This window comes from Phallusia mammillata, chromosome 4 (genome assembly GCF_965637545.1).
Source record: "Phallusia mammillata chromosome 4, kaPhaMamm4.hap1.1, whole genome shotgun sequence".
In the NCBI taxonomy this organism is placed as follows: domain Eukaryota; kingdom Metazoa; phylum Chordata; class Ascidiacea; order Phlebobranchia; family Ascidiidae; genus Phallusia; species Phallusia mammillata.
In genome coordinates, this window is record NC_137255.1 from 21,770,097 (window position 1) to 21,791,950 (window position 21,854).

General features: G+C 37.7%; 2 protein-coding genes across 2 annotated transcripts; one reads left to right on the plus strand and one right to left on the minus strand.

The window, feature by feature from the left end:
* The first annotated feature begins 554 nt into the window (after positions 1 to 554).
* Positions 555 to 20,029, plus strand: LOC145223036 (RNA-binding protein 5-like). Its single transcript, XM_080089329.1, has 21 exons — positions 555 to 710; positions 2,024 to 2,150; positions 8,052 to 8,191; positions 9,661 to 9,784; positions 10,153 to 10,216; positions 10,707 to 10,789; positions 11,547 to 11,642; positions 12,081 to 12,159; positions 12,378 to 12,535; positions 13,108 to 13,314; positions 13,795 to 13,822; positions 13,890 to 13,945; positions 14,481 to 14,651; positions 14,996 to 15,136; positions 15,288 to 15,411; positions 15,735 to 15,847; positions 16,336 to 16,475; positions 16,875 to 16,952; positions 17,282 to 17,449; positions 17,991 to 18,120; positions 19,558 to 20,029. The coding sequence occupies exons 1-21, from the start codon at positions 691 to 693 to the stop codon at positions 19,684 to 19,686; spliced, it is 2,376 nt and encodes a 791-aa protein (XP_079945455.1). The 5' UTR covers positions 555 to 690; the 3' UTR covers positions 19,687 to 20,029.
* Positions 3,647 to 6,027, minus strand: LOC145223040 (uncharacterized). Its single transcript, XM_080089336.1, has 3 exons — positions 5,591 to 6,027; positions 4,949 to 5,128; positions 3,647 to 4,439 (listed from the first exon to the last, which is right to left on the minus strand). The coding sequence occupies exons 1-3, from the start codon at positions 5,751 to 5,753 to the stop codon at positions 4,156 to 4,158; spliced, it is 627 nt and encodes a 208-aa protein (XP_079945462.1). The 5' UTR covers positions 5,754 to 6,027; the 3' UTR covers positions 3,647 to 4,155.
* Positions 20,030 to 21,854: the final 1,825 nt, after the last annotated feature.

A 21,854-nucleotide genomic window follows, 5' to 3' on the forward strand; every position in this document is an offset into this window, starting at 1 on the left:
ATATAGGCTAAGATATTTGTTTATTCGGATTTGCAGATATTTTTTATTACCGATATACTTGTTGGTATTGAATGTAAGATAGTTTGTTTCTGGTTGGCAAGAGCACAGGCAACAAGTACTGCGCAGTGTTCCAAATTTCCAACATATAGACACCTCTGCACTTCGTTGAAACAAACTTTTGCCTGATTATTATTTATATATTTAGCAAATACCGGTACAGGAAAATTAAAAAAGAGGACATAGGCCATAGATATAAAAAACAAATAGTTTAAAACGTACTAAATCATTACCTTTTTATGTAGTTTTTGTAAAAAACATTTTCTATTTTAATTGTGATTTTTATGCTCAGTCGCGCGACGCGTTGTGAGTTTGTGACTTGAGCAAGACAGGAACTTGTCCAGCACCAGCAGCCTTGTTTTTGTTAGTTGTTACTTAAAATTTCAGCAGTTGTCCGCGTTTTGTGTGCTTTCCTAAACTAAGATTTATCTCTACTGATTATATAGCATAATCTGTTTCATGTTTTGTTTTGCAAATATGTTTTTTTAATGTGTATGGTGTAATTTCATCTGTTGTTTCAGGTTTTGTTTAAGGAAATTTGCAGAAAAAAGGACAAACAAAAAACTTCAGATTGTATTGCAGACGAAAATTATAGACTACCTACTTTCTGTCAAGAACTACAAATGCTAAACTATGAGTCATAACGGAGATCGGTACGTAGTTTTCAAATATTTTGTTTCAAAAAAACGTTTTTTGGGAAAGAATGCTTTAAATTTTGCTATTTGGACATTGGTCAATTTGGCCTAGTTCTATTTACTGGTTCAAAGCAGCAACAAATCTGTTTTTTTATTTACTTATCTGTTTTACTGTTCACTATACTTCACTAGTGTATCAATTTCCTAAATGTGTCTCCTTATTTTTGAAATTGATTAGATATCATGTGATAATTATTTTAGGCACACAAAAATATACTTCGCATTGCAGTTACAACAATCTAAATTTTGGCAGATGATCAGCATCAAACTTTAATTAAAACATAAATTTTAATCAATTAAATGCATTGTCAGTTTCTGTCTAAAAAGAAAACTGTCAACCAAAACACAAAGTCACACGGTTATGTACTAAACATGTTACCAATCTCTCAAACCAAAGAAAAGTAATAAAAACAAAGAAGGTCTTGAACAGTGTGTTTGGTACCAAAGTTGTAACTTGTGTGATGTTTTTAATGTGTACATGTGTTTTTCAAAAAACGACATAGGTTTAAAATTAATTCTCTTTTAAAAATAAAAGATTAAACTCACACTGATCTTCTTCCACTTTCGTTAAATATTTTGGATGTTTGATAAATCCTGGACTGTATTATAACAGTTTTACTTACTATTATTTCCGTGTTTATTTTATACAAAGGAACTCCTTTAACAAAGTATTAGTCTGTGCTGACAAAATTTTAAGAGCAACATAAGTAGTTGAACTGTTTAAAAAGTTTGAGAATATTTGTAGTTTTCAACATATCTGTAAATTTGTTAAGCAAGCCATTATTTGTAATCTGGCAAACATGAAATAAGTACATGGTGTGTATAGAGGAAGTAATAACTTAAAGAAAACAATCTCTGATTGTCAAATTGCAAATACACCTTGTTGGTAATTAGAATGATACAAACTATACTTTGAAACACTATGCATGGGTCCGTTTATAAGTTTAATGACAACTGTTTATAAACGAGTAGGACTGATGTAACTGATGATGATGGCATGAGCACTTGTCAAGACATTTAAATAACAAAGCTTGTCGTTTGTTACATCTATTTGGGCTGTTATATTCAGCTTTAAACTATACATATGTTGCAAAAACAGCTGTCTTTAGTACATGTAAATAAAGTCACTCTTCTTTAGTTTTGCTGTGTGATTAAAAACACAGTGGAATTAATTTTATTTCCTGTAGTCTGTATTTTGTATGTACACAAATGCCTAACACTTTGTTATATTGTGTTGCTGAGTAACATTTCTGTTTGCTTTTAATCTGCAGAAGAGATAGATATCAGTCACCAGACCGCCGTCGTTACTCACCAATAGACAGCAGTGAACAGAGACGCGAATACGAATGGAATAAATATGTAGCCCAAGGGAGTCCTATTCGCAGTGAAGACATGGATGTAAGTTAATATACAAGTTAAAAAGTAAATCTTCCCAGATGAGCTCTTTGTTTATAGTGGTGTGCACAGGACTTTAGTGATGGGACGAGTACCTGGTACTCGGTATCGATGGCAACCAACGATTTCAGTGGTATATATACTCGTACTCGGTATCAAAATATCTTGTCTCAGTTTTCGATACCAACGTGCGAGTACCGAAGGCCGATTTGCACCATAAGAATACCAGCAACTTTATGCCAATATTTTCTTCGGATAGCACAAAATTGGAAAAAAGTTCCGCCAGTTTATGTATATCTTTTTCGCTATCACATGGAAATTACATTTTTCGGCATGTGTGTGCACGCCTGTACCCCGACCATGGCAGATAAATTAGACAGTGATATACAACTAAGTACAACACTACACTTAAGTACTCGGTATCGAAGGTATATACATGTGGTACTCGGTATCGGTACTCGCTTCAAAACCTGGTATCGTCCCATCACTACAGGACTTGTTTCAAAGAGTTTTGGGCTGAATTTTTGACTCAGTTTGCTTAAACTGAACGGCTGAACTTATGAATGATGTTGTTTTTACAATAAATAAGCTATTGCTGTCAGGCATAGTATCAAGTTTACATTGGCCAGAAGAGCTCTATAAACTTGATGTTGTTTTTACATCTTGTCATATGGTGGAAGAAAGTTTGTTTATAAAATTTTAACACAGAACAGCATATTGAAGTTTTTCAGTCCATTGAAACAGAGTTACATCACTGTTTTATCCAACAGCATGCTAAATAAACTAGTTGTTGATGTGTTACTTTTGAACATACTTCGATGCATTTCAAAACAACCAATGTTTTCTCTAAAACAGTGGTTCTTAACCGGGGTTCGATCGAACCCCAGGGGTTCGGCAACACCGAATCAGGGGTTCGACGAAGGTCTTTTGAAATACAATACAAATACTCGTTTTTGTCAAACTTTAGGGTCTATAGTTGAAAACGGCAACTTGTATTTGCCAAATATTAAAACACTGGAAGGTTAAACTTAGGCAGGGGTGTTTTGAACTGCTCTAAACAGTTTTTAAAAAAGAGTATTACCAGCCTAATAACCATATGTGTCAGACTTTTTGTACGCCTATTGTGTGCCAACAATGCAAACAAAACAGGTACCACAGGCATCACAATATAGATTATGACATCATAAACACTTAAGACTGATCTCCTCGTTGTGCAGCTCAATCTGTGCATCAAGCTAGAAATTAATCTGGGCTTTTTGGGCGCTATTAGATGGTAAATACATAATGTAAACTAAGTATTTTAAAACAAAAATAAGCAGGTAAATGGCGGCCGTTGGTAAAATAAGAATCTGCGGCGCAGCCGTCCTAGCAAAATGGTTGTGCACCCCTGCACTAAAATTTTATTTTATTTTTTTTGACGTAACAAAGAGCATTGTTCGCGTTGTTCGTAAGCAGAAACACAACAAAATTTTGTTGGCAGCAAAAACTTTATACAATGCTTCATTTTGGTAAAAACTAAAAATTGCCGGAATTAAAGCAATCATGAAACAAGTTGCTTGTACTATTATGTCAAAATTTAACAAAATGACAAACAGTAAATGTTGCCACTACGTTTGAACAAAAACTAATTATGACCCACCAAACAAAATGGGTTAAAAACCTAGGATGTAACTTTGGGGTTCGACCAAAGTCTGAAGAACATTGTAGGGGTTCGGCTGTTATGAAAAGGTTAAGAACCACTGCTCTAAAATCTTCAAAAAAGTTAACAGCGAAAATCATTTAAAACAAATTAGCCACAGTTGTACATTTATTTAACTACAACATTTTTGGTTTCAACATGATGTATTTTGTTAAGACATTTAATCATATAAATTCACAAAGAAAGGGTAAACAAAGATTGAAAATGTGAACAAAATGATGAAAGTGCCAGCTTAAGTCAACACAATTAAAACAGTCAAATAAAAACATTGTTGCTGGAAATGGCAACTTGTTTGTTTCTAAATTTCTTTCAAACGCTTGTTTCTTTGAAGTTGAGTTTAATTTTTTGGGTAACTGATTTTCTTGGTTTGTGTTTGTGTCCGATAACTGGGTATACACATTCAGTTTGTGTTTCTTGTTCTACCATTTTAACTCCATTGCTTGTTGCTGCGGTTCTTGCAACATCCAACAGATCTGGTGCGTCAATTTTTTCTTTTCTAATTGTTGCTTGATTGCCACACACATCTGGTGCACTGGGACTTTTGTATAGTTGTGGAACTTGCAACAGTTGGCAAGCCTGTTCTTGTGAACCACCTGCAATGAAAAAATGCAGGTAAAAAAAATCTGCATTGGTAATGTGAGGACGTGACCAAAAAGGTTATTAGGCTTTTATGTATATATACAACATTTCTATTATGTATGGTTTAGGAATGCTTTTGCACTTGAAGATTATCATACCACGATTATAGTGAGGAGTGTTCTAATTGCAAATGGTTACAGACCAGCATTTAAATAGATTCCAATTGGTGGAGGGGGATACATTTTATAGCCATCGTTTAAACAAATGTGTTGTTCAATTTTGGTTGGGCCCTTTCTACATACGGTAATAGCTGGCAGCAGTTGTAGTCACAACCATTGGGCAAAGGGTTATAGAGTCACCTAAAAAAATTAAAAATTGCAAAAATGTTAATCCCGACTCTAACTTCTCTAAAAAACGTGTGAATCCACAATCTTGCTTAATTCACACTTTTCAACTGCAACACTTAATGCCCCACACTCTCTTCAACTGCAACACTTAATGCCCCACACTCTCTTCAACTCACCTTGCTCTCGACCCTTGCACGCGCAGCACGAATTTCTTTTAACTCTCTGCAACTCGGGATGTGAACTAGGACGTGTCAAGTCGCACTTTGCATTCAGTTGTTGTGGATGGTGATGGTGATCGAATGTGATCTCTTCATGGGACTTGGTCTTTCCCGAACACGGTGAATGCCCGAACAGAACTTAAAAAATATGTATACAAGTTTGTAGTTGGTCGCTTTCAGTTGTTAGCGCTGGGGCTCATTGTACTTGGTAGTATGTAGTGCGCCTTAGATGGTTGCATTAAAACCTATGCGTAAAATCGGACGACATTTAACCGGTGATGCGCAGAGTCCCATAAAAAGGTTGTCGGCGAAACCGAATTTTCGGCCATTTAATTTAGGCCGGATTAGGCTGAACCTGAAACGGCCTACCGAAACTTCGGCCCCGTGCAATTAAACCACGCTCAACAAAGATTTACAGACGTTTAGTTATTTTGTCAGTACGTTGTATTAGCTTGTCTTTTGCGACATAGCTCATCATCATGGGCTGCTACAGGCGTCAACGTCTATTTTTGAGTCGTTAACTCTTAGTGAAAAAGGTAAATCTTAAAAGCAAAAAAAAACGTTTTTGCGTCCTTGGGATTGCAAATATTTTTCGCATACCGGGCGAACTGACGCGTTTGATTCGTTCCTCTTTGCGTTCTTTGGTCATCCTTCTCCAACTTATCATATTGGGAGGTTGTGGTGTGCTCGATCTTCTGGCTTGGGGTCTCACTGCCATCCCACCTCTTCCATGCATATGCGAACCCGACCATATGGTGTTCATGGCAACCTTATTTTGTCAAGTTCTTTGTTACTTAGCCAGGCACCCTAGATGAAATGTTTTGCAGCTTTATTAAATGTGTTCAGGAAGACACGAAAACAAACGTACACAGGGTGGCGCATCAGAGTCGTACATCTGAAACGAATGTGCTAGGCCTACAACATACCGTAGCCGGTTGTTTAACCATGGACCGCCATGAAACCATGAAAATCAAACCTAACGAAAAAGACACAAACGTCGATTTTCCACGTTTTACATAAAAAAAACAGTTTTTTAAGATTTAGGCGAAAAAATAGCTTTTGTAGTATACGTTTATGAAAAATAACGCATCTCGCGAAGTCAAGAATCAAAGCAAAAAATATATTGAAAAAAATTCTAATTCTGTTTCACTTAAAAAAGTCTCACAAAAACGTTTCTACAAATGCTAGCAAGTCTCAAAACTTTTTTAAACAGAGAGTTAAAAAAAATCTTTCAAACTGCACAACTATCCAGTTATCATGCGTATCATCCGGTATAGCATTTCACATTCAGCTCTAGATAAGCAAAACATTCAAAAAAAACTTCTGTAAATTGTGCTCGGTGTATTAATACCCGACTCTGATATACAAATCACAATGTTTTCTGCTAGATTTATATTGTGAGAAAAATGCAAATCTGAAAAAAAAGATCACATCATTTTTCCAATTCTCCATCAGGCAGGTGCCCGTCAAGGCACCAACCCTTCTCAATACATACAAACTACTGGCTGTTTGTCCAGGCAATTCTTCTAGTAACAATAAATTTTCGAACTGCCACTGCCTGAATTTGACGAAAATCTGGTTTGAATTGATCTCTCGCTTTGTGGCAGTCGTAACAAGTTCTTAAGGAATAATTTATAAGAGCCCTGGTGCAGTGCTTTCATTTCTTGTGTCTGTATTGGCACGTATAACAGGGCAGGCAGCAATTTTCCTAACATCGTTTACGTTTTTTTTCCGTCTGAGGATAATTATAGGTTTTCTCTCTTTTTTGCCAAACATACTCAATTATGCATAGTTTACTTCTTTACGCGTCCACAATAACTTGCCCCTTGTTCGTACAGCAGTGCTTATCCTTGCATCAACAAACATCAAACTAAAATGTTGCATTTTACCAGCTTGCTTAAGCACTAAATTGAACAACGGTCTTTCTAAAATTATTGCCTAATTCTGTTGAGTTATTTGATCAATCTCTTTCAAGAGGTAGCTTATTTTGGCATTTAAGGGTCCCTTTCTCTTTCGTTGTTATCGCGAACCTTAAGATCCTGTCTGCAAATGTGGATGCAATCTTACCCATTTGGGACTTAGTGCTAACTAATCTACATAACATATCCCACCAAAATCGACCAGCGCGCAGAAATATCCTGATATGTTTGACACTAGTCTGTTGGGAGTGATACTTCATTTTTAGTCCCAAGCTCTGAATGGAATCTTGCGCTGGCAGCGGCGGCCTGGGCGGCCAATTTATTTCCCGCGTAATGTTCTCTCTTTTATATAAATAACGAAGTGTCCCTGGATTAAGAATAGCCACCACCTGCAAATGCTGCAATATTAATGAGTAGAGCGTAGGTTTTAGCGCCCCGCTTTATGCGTTGCTCGTTTGTCAGCCTGCAGCCCCCCTCAAAATCGATTCCCAAACCCTCCACCTGCCAACATGTTCATATAATTGCTCGGTCAAATTTGTTTTAAAATATGTGTTTTTTTGCCTGTCGTGTATAACTTAGAACAGTACGTGTATTCTTCGGGTCGCAATTTCAGCTTACTATGTTGCTGCTTGTTATGATATGAACAAAGCGACATTCTTAACAAGAATATAGTTGCTGTACGAAAGGGCGTTGAATGTGCGCAATCTAATGGCTACAGAGAATATTACATTGAAATAGCACAAACAAAACGTGATAAAATTCAAAAAATAACAAAACTAAAAAAAACGTGTGAAGATGTGATTGACGACATGTGAGATATCTTTAGAGCTCCTTCAAATTGTATCTGAGTTGCTAGTTCGGTCGGCTTCGGTTTCGGAAGTTGGAACGCTTATTTTGGCCCTATAGCTTCACATTCTGCCTCATTAGTGCCCCAATTTTACCAACCTTTTTGCCCTATTCGGACTTTGACCTCTATTTTGGACCCTGCTTACAACTCTGTAACACACTAGCATTTCTTACACAAGTGCCTTTATGTTGCACATAGAAGAATCGCAAGCTATTTTACCTCACGACCAAACACATACGTCTCCACACTAACACCTGGGTCACTGCTGGAACTGACCTATGACCTATTTTTACAGTACCCAAGAGACACTGACCGTCGACGTCCATCTGAAAGCAGCAGAGGGCGCTACAGAGACCGGTCACCCATCCGCGATCGTAGGGGCAGTGAAGAACGTAGGAGCTGGAGGGAATCTCCCCGCAGGGACACAGACGGAAGGTGGGGATGGTGTTTTAATTGCTTGGTACTATAAACGTCGCCAGTTTGCAACAGAAAAATGTTTTTGTACCCATAAATGGCTACGGTTTGGGATTCTGATTTTGTGCTTAATTAGATTTATGTATGTAGTTAACTTGTCATGCCATATTTGTGAACGGACTTAAACTCATGGGCCCTGAATCCGCCCCGATATTTTCAACAAAGCCCAAACTAGACCCTTAAGTTGATAAAATCGCGGCATGAATGAAGCCGAGTGAGAGATCAGGCCCGAAGCAAGACCAACTCCGGCCTCTAAACCCGTGTCCCACTTACACTTACTGTTCTGCATCACACAGTAATACATTACATAAAGAAGCAGGCCTGTGCTACGTGCTACAGCAGGGGTCGGCAACTCCCGGCACGCGTGCTAACACACAAGGTTCATTCGTTGCAATAAGTACTGCTGATACAATTTGAACTATTAGAATGCTTGTTTTGCCTTTATTATGATGCAAAAGTCCTATAAAACTCAGCCTACAGGTACGAAACTGTGCAGTGCTTTCTAATTACTGTTTAAATCACACAAACCTGTTACACACAGAACTGTTGGCATGCGAAGCGGTTAATTATTCTGACTTAACAAGCAAATGGCACGCAGTGGTTGAAAGGTTGCCAACTCTTGAACTACATTAGTATTAGCGCTTGGACGCCAATCTGTTTTCCGCTTGCTCCGGTAATCCAGCAGCGAATTTTCACCCCCACCGAGTTCATGAATTATGAATTGCGCGTTCCTTGTGGCCTCGACCGTGTATTTGCAATGCATTAATGCACATTAAACATGCTTGATATGCCCCCACTGATCATTATCTAGCACCTTAGCTGCCCAGTAAATGCACGATAGGATGTAAGTTTCGCTGGCGTATAAACAGTCCAAGGGGATGCATGATGTTTTCGTACTTTTTACTGTATAACGCTGGTTTATTTCTATGTTTTATGCAGGAAAAGGTTGGTACATTTCCCAAGTATGCATCTGAATTTGTGTAATGTAACTTTTGGCCTCAGTTGAACCAACCATACGTAAAGTTTTTACAGCGGATGTGGTTTAGCCTTGATTGGAAATATTTTAACCCATTTTCCAATATTTAGTTGGATTCATCCATTTTTTTCCAACGTTTTTAGCAAATTCGTAAAATCAAACCAAAGTTTAGTATTTTGGCCGCTTGACTAAAGCACCTTGTTATCTCGCACCAGTCACTTGTTTTTGTTATCGATTTCAATTTTAACTTCCGATCTTTTTATACCCATTAAAAATGTTGATGGCACTGTCTGAAAAAAAAATATATTTGCAAGTTGCTATTAAACTATGTTCACTTTATAGCACGATTAAAGTAAGACCTTCTTCTCGAAATTGAGCCTAACTTCATCAATTACCGATTAAAGCATGCAAGTTTTTTCGCCGCTTTTTATAATCGATCGTTTGTGTACAAAAGGGATCGTTACGACAGGCGAGACGACCGGCGACGTAGTCCATCAGGTAGCAGCAGAGAGTGGAGTCGTGGCGCATGTCCTACTGTTGTTGTCAATCGTGTCCCTTTATCTATTGAGGAATCACAGGTAAAAGTTGTAAATGTTTAATTTATTGGCTTTTGTGTGCTTTTGTAGCATATGAATTTAATACAGTGGTTTTAATTTGGTCTTTTTATCAAGTTCACTGGTTATATTTCCAGAACTGAAGTGTTTATGTACAAACCACATGTACAGATTAAAGTAAATTTTTCCCTAAAGTTTTCAATTTCGTTCCTTGAAGAATTTCATTCCGGGTCGGGAACCACGGGTTTAATGTGTATACACTATCGCTGGTCATGTACCTGTTGGACATCTTTAGGCCGCATTTTCACAAGACGAGCTTGGCCAATTTTTGGTGCATTCGCCATTAGAAGCTTATGAACTCGATTTGTCACTTATTTGTCTACTTTTATCAGATTCGTGATGAAGTTGACAGATTTGGAGCTCCTTCTTTGAGCGTGAGGATTGAACACGGATCAGGTAAATTATTCCAACGCTGACCTTTGCTTCTGCAGGTTTAAGCGCTAATTCCTAAAACGGCAACTGCATGTTTATCTGAATTGACCTTCTGTCATTAGAATATATATATACGACAGTTCGCTTTTTGAAAAGGTAAGTGCGTGTGACGTCATCCAACAAAAATGACGTCACACTTTTTGACTATGACGTCATACAACAAAAATGACGTCACACTCCATACTATGTCAACCAAAATCACGTTACTCAAGCGCAAAGTTATGCCAAAAAAGTGACCTTTTGTGATAAAGTCCCAAACGAAAAAAACAAAACTGAAAACACTTATTGCAACTTCTGAAACGAACAAGGTGACCTTGGTTGAACCCTCTTTCGGAGGAAGCTGGTCACGACTAATCGAGCAAAAAAACTATCGTTGGTTGGGAAAGTCCCTCGGCCGCATAAACCTTGCTTGTGACAATCTCCATTCTGACACTATCGACTCTTGGCCACGCAGGTCCCTCTGACTCCAACGAGCGAATATGCATCATCGAATTCGAGGGCACGCGGGACGCCATCTCGTGGATGACAGAACACCAGGTTTCACAATTTGAGATTCACCGTTAGAGGGCAGTGTCGGTGCCGCGGCGGCTTACGACCTGTCCCATTGCAGGAATTGTTTACATTCTTTGTCACCTTTTTATCTTTATCGGTGGAAATGTTGTGTGGCGATCTCGCTATCATGATCAGTTAGCTTGCAGTCTTACCAAAGCGATCAGGGTGTAGATTTAGTTGAAGGCATATGTTGGTTTGAGATTACTCCGCACTTGTTTAACTTTTTTATTGTCTTACACAGGTTCCCAACATTCATCGATAGATGGACAGTTTAAGCATTTTTATTCAAACTATGTAGTCTACATAGTAGATGCTAAACCATACAAAGATCATTTAAAATTGCGTCTTTTATGAACTTTATAGGTTATATTCCCGTAGCTAAAGTGTATATTTACGAACCACATGTACAAATTAAAGTAAATTCATCCCCTGAAGTTTTAAATTTTCTCCCTGTTTGGGAACCACTGGTCTAACCAAATTTATCCGGTTGTAAAAAACCTCGGCGCTGGTAAAAAAACTGTGATAGAATAGTTGAAGCACCAAGTCAGAAACTACTATAAGGCTCAGTACGAGAAAGTTGTGAGTTTCAGACAGAGTTTTCACCAGCGAGTCGCCCTACCTCAATCTTGGCTTGTAATGTTGTTGAAAGTCCCAGGGACCCGGAATCCCATCCGCTATCGAGTTTGGAGATTTGTTTTCCATTGCCCGGATTTGACACACCTTTTCTGTTTTCTTCACACAGGGCTTGTTGCGTTTGGGAAGAGAGAGACTTGCGATGAGTTACTTCGATCCCAGCTTCGATCGCGGGGATAGAGATCGTTCGCGCCGCGGAAGCCAAGTAAGTTTTCCCGAGCTGTTTGTGTGGATTTTTATATGCCAAAATTATTGACCTAGTTATGGAGAACTCACTTTTGATTGACCAATTTTGATGACCTCAGCATAAAATAACGTGGATCATTGCGATATTTTGTTGTACTATATCTGTTGAGAAAAAACTCATCTGTGTTGCACAAAAAATGTAACAAATGTTGTAGATTGTAAATTTGCCGACGGCCTCAAAAAAACCTTTTAGCGTATTTTTTTAGAACAATTCTCTTGTTAAATGCATCCAAAACGCTGGCATACGCATTTATTCATCTGTATATCATGTGCTTATTTGCAGATCGTCAAAAATTGCTTGTGTAGTGTATGTTATCTTTTGGCTATTTTCGATCAGAATTATAGTTTGAGAAACCGGTCAAAATTATAACATATATCTGTTATGGTTTTATTACAGGAAAGTGACTATAGTGGACGATCTGATTCGAGAGGCGGCGACGAGTACAGGAGACATTACAGTGGATCACCTACTGATAGTAAGTAGCATCTTTGATTGTTTTATAACCAAATTTCAAGTAAAAATGCAGTTTTAAATTGGAATGCCAGTATTCATATCTACTTACATTTTCTAATACCTTGCGTTAGAGACATTTTATTTCAATTCTCCCTGTATAAAAAACGTGGATTAAACCAGCCTTTTAACATTCATGTACATTTTGATTCACTTGCATAAACCTCATATTCTGTTGTACAGCGATGATAGTGAAAGGTTTGGACCGTGATACGACTGAAGCATCGGTGCGGAGTTCGTTCGAATACATCACTCACTTTCCTATTGTGGATATACGACTTGTACGTGACAAGTTTGGAGTTTCCAGAGGCTTCTGCTTTGTCCAGTGGAAAAGCGTTGAGGTGAGCTTGCGAAGTGATATCTTGACAATTAGTAGATTTGGACCCTACGATTTGTCTGTATACTGAACCACTGACTTAATGCTGTTTGTAATTTTTCTTTAGTAGTGTTGTAGCTATCAGTATATAGGGTAAATAATTCAGCACAGTATAAATGATAAAACTGTGCAGTTTGAACCTTTAAGGCCGGGGGTAAATATAAATACTTTTCACAGAATCTGTCCCTTTAATAGTAGGCATGTTTATGCCAACGGTCACCGAGTTTCAGTATAAGTGATAATTAAGATTCAATTGCTACTGACGACAAAATCTAGATACACATCTCGCCAATACGGGCTGCAACAACGAAAGTTTAAAAGGAGAACAGATGTGAATGCAAAAAAGGAAATAGTAAAAACAAGTGGGAGTAAAAGTGGTGTTAACTTTTGCTAAACAGTACAACAAATTGTGTTTGTAGGCACAAGCATCTTATGCAGAAGCCCTGGTTAGACTAAAAACGGAGCAATCGACTCCATTTACTACCTCTAATATATTAAAAATTATTACCCATTTTTATGCATCCCTAACTATCGCAGGATTGTACGCAAGTTCTCGACTATCTTTCCGACGCCACTCCGCGTTTTCACATCGACGGGCGACACGTGGCTCTCGAATTCAGCACGCCGCAAGGTGGCGGTCGCAAGGCACGAGGTCCGCCCGCCGCCCAAACTTCATCCAATGCTTCCATATCGGCTGCCGTGCAAGCTGCAGAAGCCGCAATACAGGCAGCTCATTGGTCACAGGTGGGATTTTCAAGTACAATCTAAATCTGGTTCATCGCATATCCCATTTGTCAATGCGATTAATTTTTTTCTCAACTATTAATAGGTTTCAATTTGGGATTTTGTGTGCAATAAAATGGAATATGCGATTAATCGGAATCGTATGTATTTCCCTACTGTTCTTGGCTAGGTGTTTCTTGACGTTTTACTGTTTTTTACTACAACACGGAATATTAGTTTCCTTTTTAGCCGAGCTTTGCACATGAAACGCATTACTGTATTGTCTTAAATAGTTGTTTAATTCAACAACAAAACTATATATTGTCATTGTGCGCCACTTAGTTGCATGCCTTCTGTTGCTTTTAATTCTGACGACCTGGTGATGACAATAGTATACTTGTCGAAACGTAGTCATGTTTTATACACAATACTGGCTTTGATTTTTTGCTCAGAAAACTGTCTTATTTTGTCAAATATTTTCATGTTTTAACTTTTTTTCAGAATAAGAAATCATCCGCAAAGAAACCAGGTAAGAAATAGTTGCATCCTTGGTTTGTTCTTTACTTTCAATCCAATGAAAAAAATGTTTTTTTTAGAAGCTGCAAAACCGTCTACTCCTGCAGTTGTTACGAAGGCACCGGAAAAGGCACAGGTTTGTATTAAATTTACATCAAAAAATCTCCTGACTGAGATAAAAACGCCTATGTTAGTATTATCGATGCTTCCAAACTCATTTATCCCTATGTATGAATTAGACACAAAAGGGCGTTTGGTAAAATAAGCACAATTTGTAATTAACAATTGACATCAAGCAAAAATACACGAATTTCAACTTTTAAAACAATGCTTAATGGTGAAAATAACGGCCCAAATAGACGTTAAAAGCGACATGCTTTATTGATCAAACGTTTCGGCAAATGCTCATGCCATCATCAGTGATATGAAGGCCACATCGCTTCTGCGCACCTTTTTATCATTCTTTTATGCGACTAAAGTGTATATAACTGGGTGCAATTGATGTGGCCTTTATATCACTGATGATGGCATGAGCATTTGCCGAAACGTTTGATCAATAAAGCATGTCGCTTTTAACGTCTATTTGGGCCGTTATTTTCACCATTAAACTTATGAACAGATCCGTATATAGTGTTCTAAAACAATGCTGAAATCTAATTTTGATGTTGCAGCCGCCAGCAATGAAACCCCCCGCAGCCCCAACGACACCAGTTAAACCCGCAGCTCCCGCTCTGATACCGGGACAGTACCCCGCCCCCATCATCGCAAACTTTTCCTACGACCAAACTTCCGGTTATTATTATGACGCAACAACGGGTCTTTATTATGACTCAAACTCGAGGGTGAGTTTTAGAACGAGGACAGAAAAATGTTACCGGTTTTATCATTTTGGAAATTTAAGTGATATTCTATGCCAGGCAAAAACTTTATTTTTCAACATCGAGTCTGCGGACTCAAATAAGTTTAAAGAGGCTCATGTTAGTCGTCACAACGACATACAATTACTCATTATTGTAAATCCTAATTCACTTAGCAAGTGGTTGTACTAAAGCAAAAACAGTCAGAAACTTCAAAATGGTGAAAATACCCCCGCTAAATAAATTCTGTTATTACACGTTTATTACCTAGTACAATATATTAAAATATTTACATTTCTTCACTGGTAACACTTATAATTTTTTTGTAGTATTTCTACAACAGTTACACTGCCCAATATCTTTACTACGACGCCAACAAGAAGATATATGTGCCAGTTTCCAACGAAGTGCAGGCCAAGGAGAAGGACAAGAAAGAGCAAAAGGAACAGAAAAAAATGAGTGCTAAAAAGGTGCTTTTGCTCAATTTTCATTTTTTTAAATTTGCCAAAAAAGTTTTTTTTTAAATGTACAATGTGTTAGTTCACCATTATGAGTATACTGGAGATAAGCCGTAATTTTCTCTTTTTCCAAGTTAGTAGTTTTTAAATTATGTTTTTCCAGATCGCCAAAGACATGGAAAGATGGGCGAAAGCACAAAACAAGAAAAAGGAAGAGTTTAAGAAGTTGATGGAAGAACCAGGAACTGGAAACAACCAAGGTGGTTCGAAAAAGGAGTCTTCAACCGGTAAGCTTATCTCAAACTGTTTTGAAAGGTTACGAAGTTTCATATATCCTGACCGTAAATCACTTATGTTAAAAAGCGAATATTTTACCTGTATTAATCGCTGGGTTTCAAGAATCTGGCCTATTGTATTTTTATGGTGTTCCAAAACGGGGTAGACATAGATATAGAATTACGCCATGTCTTAACAAGTCTAAAAAAATATTTAAAACGACTTCTTTGCATGTTTTAGTTTTAATTTAGGCGCTGGGTTTTTGGAACGTGTCCAGTTGTGTGTGTTTTTTGCATGTTTTATGACTGCTAAAAAAACTTTTTATCGACTGCAGCTGACACAGTGTTTATGATGTTGGAGAAACAATCAAACGAAGCAGATCGGCAAGCTGCGGTATCTGCTGTGTATAAAGAAGATTTCTTCAAGACACCAGACAAGCCCCAAGGAGTGAGTGACGATATTTCATACCAACTAGCATTTCTAGGGTTAAAGTTATTTTAGTACAATCACGGTTTGAAAACCCAGTACCCGTGTTCTCTGAACCGAGTATTGCCGTTTTTAAAGGGGGTTTCAAAATCAGTGCTGCACACTACAAAACCTGGTGAATGTTAGATTATTTTCAGCAATCGTTCAACGACAGTAAACGCTAAATTATGATGCGACAATCATAAAATACTTCCTGCTATTGTATTGTCGTACAAATATAGCGCTTCGTAAGTCGGAAGTATGTCATAATCCTGATTCTATTAGTTTTTAAGGTACACTGTAAATCGTATACACATGATCAATAAAAGCTTGTTGCCTGCAATATTTTTAATACTGGTCAACGCATGATGACGTAAAAACCAGAGCATGTCAAGCGCTTCGAAGTGTTGAATGATTCATACCAGCAAGCGTTAGGTTCAGCAAGTTAACTGTAACAACATTTTTCATAGCGTGGTCCTGGCGCTCAATCCAACTCGGGTTTGGTGTCGTACATGAACACGAGTGACGATAGCGATGACGGTGATGACGCAGGACCTGATGACGAAGAGAAGCTGATTGACTGGGCAAAGTTGGCTTGTCTGCTTTGCAGGTTAGTACTTTTTCAAAGTGTTGGTTTTCTTCGTGGTTCGTAACCTAAGGCGTGTGGCCTGTTCCTAAGGTGTGCGAAAGTGCTGAGTCATTTGGGCTTTAAAAAAATAGTTACTGAGCAGAAACTACTACAGGGCATGTGAGAACTGGTTGATGACTTAACATTTCAAGAACCGCTGGTTTAAATGTTAGAACACTAACGGCTTTTAACACTAATTGTTCGGTCCGCGGTTCCATTGTCTGTTTTCACTGACATGTTTTCACAATAGTTCTAGTTCTACGCTTTTGGTGATTTATTAGCTTTAGTGTTTAATGTTTTAAATCTTGAAACGAAAGCCGGTAGGTAACCTTGTATATTGGTTTTCGCCGTAATTGACACGTTGCTGGTTTTTGCTCACAGGCGCGGGTTTGCTTCAAAGGAAATGCTCACCAAGCACAAGGAAATATCTGACCTTCACAAGCAAAACTTGGAACAGAGGTAAAAGATCGTGTGTCATGAAAACAAGTCAAAATTTTCGCGTTTTTTGTTCGTTAATTAGCACAAAAATTTTAAAAAAATGTTCGAACCTGCCAATTATGTGACACCAAACTTTGTTTTTTTTACTGTCAAATTTGCTTTTAACCAGATTTTTCCCAATTGTATCGTTCACAAATTTACAGTAATTGAATTAGGCAAAAAAAATACAAAAAATAAGCATTTTTGCATCTTTTTGTAAAACTTTGAGATATATTTTAGGTTTTAGAAAAGTTTTTTTTGTCACTTCAGCACTTTAGCTGTTTTTACAATTTTGAACATGTCCGTTTTAGGCGAAAGAGTCGGATGGGGACATTGACCAAAACGAAGATGATGGCGCCTCCTGTGGATTCTGGAGAGACACAAATCAAGTACAGAGATCGAGCTGCCGAGAGGAGGAAGAATTTCGGCATCACCGAACCTCCGATGAGGAACAGGGATCGCAGAAGGGAAGCTCCAGTGTAAGTCAATTTGCTGGTTGTTCAAAATAAAAAAAAACGCTGTTTACAAAGCAAACAATAATGACGATTGAAATAATTCCGATGTTTCAAAAACAGTGGTTCTTAACTTTTCTATTATCGTTGCTTCTGAGAACAATCCAATGAATTCCATTAGACCTTTCCAAAAAACTCAAATTACTAACTATGACGCCACGAAACTAATAAATTATTATGTAGTTCCCTGGAAAATGTCAAACCCACAAAGAAATGTTAAAACCACTGCCTTGAAAGCCACTTTGCTAATCACAACATGAAATCTTTCTTGGTGCGAAAAAAGAGTGTGTTTTACTAAATAGCAATGAAAAGACCATTTCACAAGGTTATAGTCAAGTAAATCCTACATTACCAAATAATGTGTTTTCGATTTCGATCAAAGTTGGCAACAGATGCACATATTCCAATACTATTCCTAAGCTTATTCGGTTAACGACATTTTTTTGCTCCCTCTACAAACCATAATATTGCAGCAATTATTCTACATACAACCCATGTTGTTTTGCAGTCCCTTCGAGCAACCTACAAAACATGGCCTCGACGACACCAATCTTGGCAACCAGATGCTACAACGCATGGGGTGGAAATCTGGATCGGGTCTGGGAAAGTCCCAGTCGGGAATCACCGCTCCTATTCAGGTCATAAAAGTTGCGAATGGCCAGTTGAATGTGTTTACTTGGGCTCATGTGTCAATTTAGCAAATAGGACAGCACACAGTCCGGTAGCATATTTTCTCTTTTTCTTTTTTTTCTCGGCCTAGACGTATTGCCCTCATCTAAGCAAGCACGTTTAAACTTGTGAATTTTAAATCCGACTTTTTAGTTTTCTCCAAGGACGTTAAATATATTTGGTGATAACCCGGAAATAGTTGCATATAACTTATTGAATATCCAGTACGATAAAAGCTTTAAAAAGTTATTGGCCATTTATTGTTAGCTGTCAGTTGTTTGATATCACTTCTCGAAATTTTGTAGTGAAGAAAATCTGTTTTATGGTTTTTGTGGATGCTTTATTTATAACAATGGATTGGTCCAATCCAGGATATTTATTGTATTTACCTGGTGGTCCATGGCCTGAAACGATTTAAGAACCTCTGGATTAGACCTATGTAGTTTTTTTTAACTTATTAATCATTATGGGTCCCCTTCCCTGAAGGGGACACATATTGTTTTTGTCCGTATTTCTTTTTTCTGTCTAACGCTGGTTTGTTAAACGCATTTGGTCAAGAAAGAGTGCTCCAAATTTATTCAAATTTGGACAGATGTTAGTTATAAATCCAAATTTGATCCTCCAAAAGTTTGACCCCGAATGACCCAGCGGTTCACCCACATGCCCCCAAAACGTAATTTTTTTAATCTAGGAGTTTCATGCTTTGTTGTTTGGTGCAATGTAAGATTTTTTTAAAGAATTTATATCTTTTTTTCAGATTCACCCATTTTTCACCCTTTAAACCCCGAAATAATCGGTTTTAGTTTTAGGCCAGATATACGAGCCCTATGGTGCAGAAATATTTAAAAATTTTAATTGTTTAAGCAGGGTATTCGTTTGGTATTTAAAATTTTGCCAGTTACCTTTACAACCCATATGTGTACGCTATCAGTCAGAATGTCAGATATAAGTCCCAAGGGAGGAATTCACTGGTTCACGATTAAGGCGGCAGAGCGGGAGTGCTCCGCTTGACGTCCGGACAGACGTTTTACGAGACAGTCGTTTGGGCGTTTTACCGTAACATAGGTTTACCATAAATACGCGTGTGGGGACCCATTCGTTTTTTGCTTGCAAAAACAATCATATATGTAGATAAAATTGTGTATAGTATAGTAAATTGGTAAATATTGTATAGAATATATAAAATGGAAATATATCAGAAAGCCACTTTTCTAGTTTTTTTCTTAACTAAGTCTTTCAAAATGTTAAATTTTTTTTTATACAGGTAGACAAGTGTATTAAGGGGTTGCTAGAAAGCTTACAGAATAACGCCCTTTTCCAGTTTCGTTATAAAGGATAAAAACCTCTCTATAAAATTGTTTTGGATTCCCCACTAAAGATTTTAACGTTGTTAAATTTCCATGCAGGTTAAACAGCGTTCCCGTGGTGCTGGGTTAGGTCTTCGTGGCTCCTCGTACGGCCTTGACGGAAGCGAAGGAGATTATCGCACAGCTGCTAAAAAAGTTACCATGATGCGATATATGGAAACTGAATGAAATGTTGTTTCAAAATCTAAACTCAACTTTTTGAACGAGAACCAATGTTTCAAGCTTCCTGCTTCCCGAGTACCCGTTTTTGTCGCTTCAATCGTTTTTCAAACCATAGGTGCCGTTTGTATCAACAGGCTTGTTGTATGCGGTCTGCACTATTAACCAGTCGAAACATTGCTTTGTGTGAAGCGTTGACCATCACCGACTCGGAATGTGACATAGACAAAGCTCCGTAACAAAGACTTTTACACGCAAAACATTCAGACATTTTAATGTTTGGATATTGTTGGTTGCATTCCACTGCATGTGTTCGTAGGGAGCGAAAATAGAAAAACATGACTTCTACAAACTTGTGGCATCTTTTAGTTGATTTGAAAGGCCCCGTCCCTGCAGGTTAAAACTATCCTTCTGGCCTGTAATGCAGTATTTCAGCAAGGTAGGACATATAATGCACACCCCGGGACTGTTTTTACATGACAGAGAACAAATCTTTTTAAGTTTCAGCAAACTTACTTAAAAGCCAAGGCAAATTGCTAAACTTTAGTTCAAAAAAAAAAATAAAAATTTTACACCTTGTCGAAATCGTTATGACAGTAATGCGGATAGAATAGCGTACGTTCTTTCTAAGTTCTTAAACAAGCGAAAACGGCGAACGGAAATACAGTCGAATATGAACTGAAGGCAATATGTGAACAAAAAAAATTTGAAAAAGATGAAGCCGAGATTGAGGTAGCCTAGGCTGAAGTTGGGTTTGAATCTGGGGTTTTTAAAGTTGGAATAAATTATACGTAGGCTACGTGGATCATAGGTAGCTAGTAGCTACCAAACATAATTTCATGTCGTTATCAGACAAACAAGCAGTTCCTGCGAATACCACAACCTACAATTTTCCAGTCGATTGGTTTCGCAGCGCGGTTTACGTTCGCCCGGCATAACACCTGCCATGGCTGAATTAGTTTTTCATCATTTTATATCCACTTTGTTTGCCAATGGCAAGGCATAGCATTGTCAATAGATAACTGGCCTTATTTGCGTGACTTGTCAGTTGGTTAAACTGCCACATCAACGTGTTTGGGGACGAGGCCCTCGAATTCGACCTCAAGAATTGCTGTGTCATTGTTAAAAGTTTGACTACAAATGATCGACCAATCAGAAGCGAGATTTCCGGCAAAGAGAAAGTAAACAAAGTTCTGGGCGCGTTTGTTTTGGAATTTGGAGTGACTTTGGACAAGTAGTTTTAACTAAATAAAAACTTAGTTATAAAACGTACCACTTTTGTCTTGAGAAAAGCTGTCAGTGCAGAGACACGCTTGACATATATTGCATCTTTTCCAGGTGAATAAACCCATTCACCCAACAAAGGTAAGGCTCAAAACGGGCACTCTTTTGGTAAAGTGTTCTTGTGTCCAATCCAAGCCCGCGAAGCTTAGCTATGCTCAGTCAGATGGTGCACAAATCTGATACGTCTTCATGCTTGCAGCACCCTAGAAAAGTTAGTGAAAAGCGCCCTAGAAAAGTTAGATGTATTGTTTCAGTGCGACTGCAACCACGTTTTTTAGATTGTGTATAATATACAATATTCTTTTCCCTGAAGTATACCATATTTTATTTGCACGTCATATATGTAGATAAATGTGCCTTACTTAAAATTAGTTTGTATGAGGGGTAAATCCACAAAAAGATGTGTTTAACAGTGTGGTAGGCTTGAGGGCAACGTGTACAAAATGTATGCTGTCATTTTCACTTTGCAGTAGGGCTGTTGCTGAAATAACGCACATTTAAAATGTTTAAATTTGTATGCATTTTGTATTGTTGAGTCATTTTTCATTGCTGATTAATGTCGGCTGATAGTATCATCAATTTTTTGTATTGATATTCGTTATGATTGAGCTTTGTTTGCAGTTTATTGATTGCTGTGAATTTATACTGTTTGTGTAAATAAAAAAGAAGATTTAATCTGCACAAAAAAATATAATATGTATGCATTTTAAAAAAGTTTTGTACTGTACCTTAAAACCGACAAATGATGCACATGCATTTGATAAAACTGATACAAAATCAAATGATATAACATGCTTACATTTAAGAATTTGAATACAATACATGTAAAACTATGGCATGGCTGCATAACTTCACTGTGTATATGTTTTTTGTCATAGTTTTAATGAATGTCA